Below are 7,816 nucleotides of genomic sequence, written 5' to 3' on the forward strand. Positions count from 1 at the left end.
CCATTTGCTGTGTTGATAGATTTGTTATGTGTACTATTTAAAGCTAATAAAATATTATTTCATTAAAAAAATAAAACGAAACTGTGGTTCCATTTGTTATAAGGGGGGAACTCATCTTTTTAAAATATTGTATGGAAGCCTGCTGAATTTTTTTAAAAAGGTTTACTTACTTGGTTTGAGGGATCATTAAATCTATGGATAGAAGGTGTGAAGATAATGAGCTAGAAACAAAGCATTCAAGTTTAAAAGACTTAATACATTTGGTAGATTATCCCCAGAACTGATGAAATTTGGTATGGACCACACGCACGCACGCACGCATGGAGAGAGAGAGAGAGGTTCTGGGAGGGAAAAGGTGAGTTTCGTGTGTTCTCCGTAGCATCCAAGATTATGTTCTCATAGGGTTTAGGTCTAGTGATCTGGCTGGCTAATCTGGTTTAGCTTTACGCAATAGACCCACTTTCCAGAAAATCGTCCATCACATTAACCTACGTGTACAAATCATCCATAAAAATGAATAAAGGAGCATCTGTACTTCTGGGTTATATACATATATATATATATAAAGAGGCACACAGCTTTTAAGATCTCTTCCTTATACCTTACAGCAGCCATCAGAGTAGGCAGAAGTTACAGAGACATGAAGATCTGTGCACCCGTATAATGTGATCCTAATCCAAACCCTCAAATCACCACTGCCATATTGGTCCTGAGCCCATCAGGGCTGAATGGTATAAAGTCACTGAACACTGGTAGCTTGGCCAGGTTTCAGATTTTGGCAAATAGGCTGGTTGCATGGGAGTTCTGTCCTTCCTGAAGCCATCATCCGCATAGGCAGATAGCCTTCATGTTGCTTTGCCTTAATTATTTAATCCAGTGTAACCTAACCATATTGGTTCCTTTCTCATATGTTGTAGGACAGGTAGTGGGTTGTTGTTTATCACCAGTTGAAGGTGTGCTAAGAATCAGCATTTAGGGTGAATCTTGACTCATTTGCCACTAATAGTTGGTTTAGAGTCGATGTTTTTTCTTTCTTACTAAACAGATGTGAGAGCTGAAAAGCTGTTGCACTCCTGTTTTGCCTTGCTGAAATAGACAAATATTGAGCTCCTTTAGTTAACATGGCTCTTGGACAACCTTGCCCAGGCTCTCTGTCTACAGATCCAGTATTCATAAATTGTTTCCTTAAGTTGAACATTCTTTTCATTCAAGTCTCTAGTAATCTTTACTTGAGACTCCCTACTTCCAGTCACTCAACAATGCTTCACATCATTTGCTAATCCAGATGTTGGTAGTTAACTTATTTAAACTGTCTGCTTTGGAATTTCGGAATATGTTGTAAAAAACAGCATGAAAACATTTCGGAATATGTTTTAAAAAACCATGCAAATAAAGTGCAGAAAATGCTTCATATGCTTTTAGAGACCTTTCTGCTAAATACTCCTCTCATATGCATGTGTATGCTTTCATATGAAAACTAAACTAAAAATTTGCTTTTTTGTTTGGAAACATAATTTGTGCAAATTTTCTTAATTTTGAGCACTAAGATATAAAATTTTTAAGAATTTCAAAGGGTTAGCATGTATACATTTTTGTTCCATAATTTTCTTTCTTATTTTTAACTATTGAGATTATCTTCAACAGTTGTGTAGTGAACTTCTATATTAATAATCCTGATATAATAAATTCCCAAAAGAACAATTACTTATGTGTGCAGTGTATATAAGGAACATAATAAGTACTGGATAAGTAAGTTCAAATCTGTTACAGAAATTGATTTATTTAAATGCTATATTTATTTCCTTGCTTCAGTTAAATATGAAATTGAAAAACCAGTTATGTATGCAAAAAATATTGATCATTCTTAAAATGTGTGAAATGCAATCTTCAAAGATACACATTGTGTATTAAAAAAGGAAAGGTATGGCCATTAAAAAGCTTAGCTTGAGCATATTTCCGAAAAGGATGAAGCAACCTTTATTCATTTATTTAATTTATTCCTATTCATGTTAGTGCTCTAATATTTCATTTATATGGCACATAAGTTTGGTATTTTATTTCGTAAATAAAATACCAAACTTATTTAGTCAAACAATTTCTCTAGGTGTAATTTTTTCCTCTCAGTAGCATATGTAAGCTGTAAATAGGGATATGAGAGGTTGAAGATTGAAGACATAAACTATAATTTGAGGATTTGAAATTCAATTCACGGATAGCAAAAAGTTTATTCATAGAAGATGCTTTATTTGTGTTTCACATAATAATTATATATTATAATTCATATATTCGTTCTTTGTGCTTGTTTTTAAATTAACTTGCTGCAATAAAAAATTTAAATATCTCAGCTGAATCAGTGAAAGACTGCTTCATATCAAAAGTGGATGGGATATCAGCTTATAGAATCTTTTACACTGATTAAAAAAAACAATCTCTTTCATCTCAGGCCTTCAATAGCCCAGTTATTAAAAATCATGTAATGAAATCAAAAAAGGTCAAGATTGCCTCACTACTTTATTTATGATAATGCTGATGAAATGGAAAATATAACAATATCTTTAGTCACAAGAAAATTTCAAAAGTCAGGATGTGTGAAAAGGGAATCTTATCTCTGTGATATAAAGCAAATAAAAAGGCATAGATGATTGCAAATATTTTTGTGAGAAGAAAATCAACAAAGAAGGCAAAACTGCATTTTGGGGCCTTTTACTTTAAGCATTTTATAGTTTAGACTTTTTACATTTTAAAAAATTAAAAAATTTTAACTTTTTCTGAAATATAGAATGTACTTTAAGAAAACTGAAATAGGATGATAAAATTAAATTTGTATAATACCATAAGTGGGTTAGAAGTCTTATAAACTGTGCATCTAAAATATATGTACAGTCAAAAGTCGTTAATTCGGACACCCATAATTCGGAATGATCTATAATCCGGGCCTCAAAGCTAAAAACTTTCTGCGCATGTGCCACGTTGGTGCACAGGCGTTTTACGCGTAAGACCTTGACTACTGCGCATATGCGTGTGCACAAGTGCAGAATACGTTTTTGCCTGCGCGTTTAATGTTTAACGGATGGTGTAAGCTAAAATTATCTAATTATCTATTTCAGTTAATGTTAATGATTGCGTTGTTCCTTAATCTTTGAATTGGATCCCGCTTATTATTTTTTGCAGACTGTAAGAGCAATTTTATAAAAGTAAACTTGAACTTTCGATTATGTCAAATAGAATTTCCGATGCTGGAACTTCCAAAGGATCTACAAAACGAAAGTATGTTTTGATGTCCAACAAACAAAAAGTGGAATTGCTGCATAAAATGGATAAAGACATGAAGAATGTGACAGAGAGGTTAGTGAAAACGAAAAAATTTCGATTGACAAGTTAGTCGGTATTCTCGGCACAGCAATTAACGGGACTTGAACAGCGGAACTTTGTAACTGAACAAGAAATTATGTCTGTTTATAGAATTAAAGAGAAAGTATTATCACATGAAACAAAGCAACTTAAACAACTTACATTGAAAGAAATGTTTAATAAAGTAAACAAATAAATATTAAGCTCTTTTTCTTTTCTTTCTTTCTTTCTTTTTTTTTTTTTTTTAAATTTTGATATCCTTTAGATCATATTGTTCTTTATTTCATAAATTACGGTTTCATATTTTTAATTTTAGAATTTCTGCATGCCATCTTACGAGATTTAAACTGATGATCTATAATCCGGAAAAATCGCTAATCCGGAATCGCCGAAGTCCCGACGAGTTCGGATTAACGACTTTTGACTGTATTAAAGTTTTGGTTTCATTTATGCTTCTCATTTATGTGTTTTTAAACAGTCCCTCGTAAAGACATAAAAATGGTGCTTTACTGTTTTTATAATGAACTGAGTGTGAAACTGGAATGCAATGATTACTGAACACATAGTTTAGAATACAGGTTTTCAAGAAGGGCAAATTCCTTGCTGGGGGGGGGTGGAGTCGGTCAGCCTTTTATTTACATGTTAAGAATTTAGCATTAGTTTTTTAATGCTATTTTTATTCAAGTGTTAATATTTATCAACATTTTGGGTATTTATGTAATTTATAAAATGCATTAAAATAATCTAAATTTAAATACATGTATATGTATTTTTAAAATTTGTGAAAGGAGAGGGGGAATGATCATCTAGCAGTGATTAAAGGGGTGCATGGGGCAAAAGAACGTTGAGAACCACTGGTTTAGAATCTTTCGTTACTGAAATAGAGATGGTGTTATTTGGTATTATTGAAAAATATTAGTGTTATTTGGGCTGTTTTTGTCATCAGATGTAATAAATAAATCATATTGTTACTGTTTTTTTTTTTTTTTTGGGGGGGGGGGCTGAGACTTATAAGTGATAGTAATGTGTATCATGTATATATCATACGTATTATTATAATGCAATTTTTTTCCCCTTTTGGTAATTGTCTGGCTAATAAAGTAATATATTATAATTTTTTAAAAATTTGATATGAAAGCAAGTGTTTCTCTCATTTCTTTGAAGTATTGCTTTTGCATGTTAAATATTTATCTTGTTGTAGGCAGCAACGGTGAGGGCCATTATTCAAGTGAACGAGATCAAGCAGAAGCTCTTATGCTGGCTTACAAACATTTTCCTGATAGTGTAACTTCCAATCCTCGAGAAAAAGAGTGCATGCTTGCTGAAGCTGCTAATATTCTTCAGCGATTAAGTGACAAAAATAAGCTGGAAAAGTGTCACAAAATGATGGTTGCAGCAGGAAGTGTTTTTATTGCTCAGTCATAACTTGGATGTGTTATTGTTATTTTGTAAATATTACTTGAACTGCTTGGAAAAAATATCAATATTTGATACATTTAAGCAAAAGTTTTCAATAAAGAAATTTAATATTTTCAAAAATAGCTTTTCAAAAAAACAATTTGTTTACTCATTAATGCTTGTTGATTTTCATGGATTTCATTATGCAACTCTCTTCTAGATTAATAGATTGACAACATTTTTATGCACTTGCACATTTTATTTTCAGTGCATTTAGCAATAGAAAGAAGGATACAGAAATCCTGTATGTTTGGCATTGTTGAGTCGAAGATAACACAAAATATTTGAATCTGTTAATCAAAGTGTACACTTTACTTTTAAATTCTGTATTGCTTTGGACTCTGAAACTATTATTGGTAGAAATGTAGATTTGTCTCATGTTATGTTTAAACATACTGAGTCTATGTATATAATTTAACTTTGTCTATACTTGTTTGTTAATTGCATATTTTAATGTTAGAAAGATATGGTATCTGTTGCATTTCATAGCATTTTTAATTTATTTAAGTGGACATTTTGATGCAACTGTGAACATAGCATGGTAAATGGTTCATTTTCATTCTTTGAGCATCTTTATCTATTGCTAAAATGAATAGAATCGTATGTATATTTGGTATGCATATTGCACTATAAATAAAAATGTTTCTTTAATTTTCTAATTTGTGTGAATTTATATTTCTAGAAATGTTATAAAATAGGATTTTATACACTGATTCACTGCTTTATTTACTTCTGATATGAGAAATGTTGTTCATCCAGCTGAATCTTTACCGTCGCCTTACAGTTTACATGACTCATAATTTGTGCTTAAAATAGAAAGTTCTACATGACAAGCAGTATTACTTTTTTGAGGGGAGAGTGAATTTCTATTCCTTGCACACACATTTGGGGAGGGGAGATGGTCCTGTGTTGGATCAACACAATGAATTGTAGGAGGAAAATGTTAAAGAAGATGCCTTCTTTTAAAATATAATAATGTGGTTGCTAAATGAATTAATTAAAATTTGAATGTCATTGAATGAAATTAAAAATGGAAATAATTGCATGCTAAGAATTAAGTTTTTTTTTTTTAAAAAAAAAATCTGTGATGCATTGTTTTTTAAGCGTATATCTATAACCCTGTCATTTCTAAATCATAATGTGATCTATTTTTCATTTTTGAAACTGAAATTTGAAAATGTTAAAGCAAATTTTAATATTAAAAAAAACTTCGGTATATCTTTAATTTAAAACATATCTAATAATGAATTAAAAGTTCTATTATTATTATTTTGAGGAGCAATTTATTTAAATAATGCATATCCTCACACTGTAACGTACTTCTCTCTAAGCAGAGGAGAAAGTGGCTAACCCAGGAAAGAAAAAAATTCCACTTCCTTGATGTATGAGTAATAATAGTTTCTCTCTGTTATATTGTTTTGTTATACTAAAGAGGTTATCACACTTAGCTACAGTCCCTGCTAGACGGGACTTTTCTGAGAAACGAGATTCTGGTAACACTGGTTTAAACTGGAGCATTGCTAGAAAAAAGAGCCCCGCCTGAAGCGAAGTCCTGCCTAGCCACATAAACGATGTTGCGGCTACATGGGATAATTTCAAACCTCACTGAAAATATCTCGGCTGCACCTCTGTCCCCGGTAGAGACAACCAATCAGACGAAAGTTCTGCTTCTGAAGCATCACGTGATCGTAATCTGAGTGGTAATCGATTAGTGTTTGCGTTCAAGTCTTTGTAGTAAGTAAAAATGGTAACCTAGCTACGTGGGTTTCCTAGAATTGTGCGGGTTCTGAGAATTGTCCGTTTCAACATCAAGTCCTGCGTAGCCAAAACATAATGTGATTGCGACCTAAGACATTGTCAAGGCATCACTTCTGCTGTAAAAGCTGCAATATGTATAGAAATTCTGATGTACCTGTTTAGCTTAAGACCATCGACATAGTTAAGAAAATTCATGGACTTGCGTTTTCTTAGTAAGTCTTTACACGTTTAATTTACAGAACTGCTTTCTCTTTATTTATTTATTTAAGTCCATGCATTTATTAAAACTGATTTGTTATACTTATTTAAACAATTTTGTATTATAATTACTGCTTATTTAGGCAGTTAACTGATTCTTGACAGTTTTTTAATCCCCCATTCATTTCTAAGAGTGAAATTAAATTATATCCACTATTAATTTAGCTACTTGCAAATCTGGAATATTTATTAAAATTTAATTTTGTGTAAAAAATAGGTTTAACTTTCCAACTTTGTTTACACAGGCAAAATTGTTTTAAATGCTATTTCATCTTATTTTCAAGTGTCAAATGTTAAACATCTCTATTGTGCAAATGTAGTACTTCATGTATACTTTGCAGGCTTGACACCAGGATAACAAACATCTCTTTTTTCCCCCTTTTTTTAAATGTTGTTTGAGTATTATGGAATTTCATGTAGCATGTTAATATTTTTTAGCATCAACATATATAAATAAAATACTGTTATGACATTCTTTGGTTTTAAACAATAAATAATGTGAAGAAGGAAAATTATTGCATAAACCTGACAGGATATCATTTTAAGAATATTGGTATGTAAACGTTATAAGTGTTCATTCTTCATTAATATTTAGATGTAATTAATGCTTAAAAGGCTAACTTAAAAGTTAAATGCAGTTTAATTAACTGAAATTACTCATAAACAAGGTATTACTTGAGCTAGGCAAAAGTAATTATAAAATCTTGCAATGCTGAATTTTAGAAAATCATTATAAAAAGAAAAATAATAATTTAACAACTTTCAAATAAGTATGAAGTTCAAATAAGTTCATGAATGTATTATATTTAAAAATTCGTAGAATTTTGAAGTAGCAAGTAAATAAGTTATTATTTAGTTTGTTAGTAATCTTATTAGTCTATTCTATTTTTCCTTTGCTATATTCATTACTTAAATGTATGGGAAAAATTAAGAAACATGAAATATTTCATGAAGTGTATTATTTTTAAGAAAATGGCAGTTAATAGCAAAA

General features: G+C 30.9%; 1 protein-coding gene across 1 annotated transcript in view; it reads left to right on the forward strand.

Annotated features, from left to right (window-relative positions):
• The window catches only part of SREBP (Sterol regulatory element binding protein), a 100,802-nt gene extending 95,334 nt beyond the window's left edge, over positions 1-5,468 (forward strand). Inside the window, exon 16 of the mRNA XM_085812873.1 lies at positions 4,553-5,468. Within this exon, the coding sequence (XP_085668999.1) occupies positions 4,553-4,776 (224 nt within the window). The 3' untranslated portion in view covers positions 4,777-5,468. The remainder of the gene's footprint in view (positions 1-4,552) is intronic.
• Positions 5,469-7,816: the final 2,348 nt, after the last annotated feature.

Source organism: Stegodyphus dumicola, chromosome 3, assembly GCF_044657685.1.
Source record: "Stegodyphus dumicola isolate Sdum_Otavi_A_Nest chromosome 3, ASM4465768v1".
NCBI classification, from domain to species: domain Eukaryota; kingdom Metazoa; phylum Arthropoda; class Arachnida; order Araneae; family Eresidae; genus Stegodyphus; species Stegodyphus dumicola.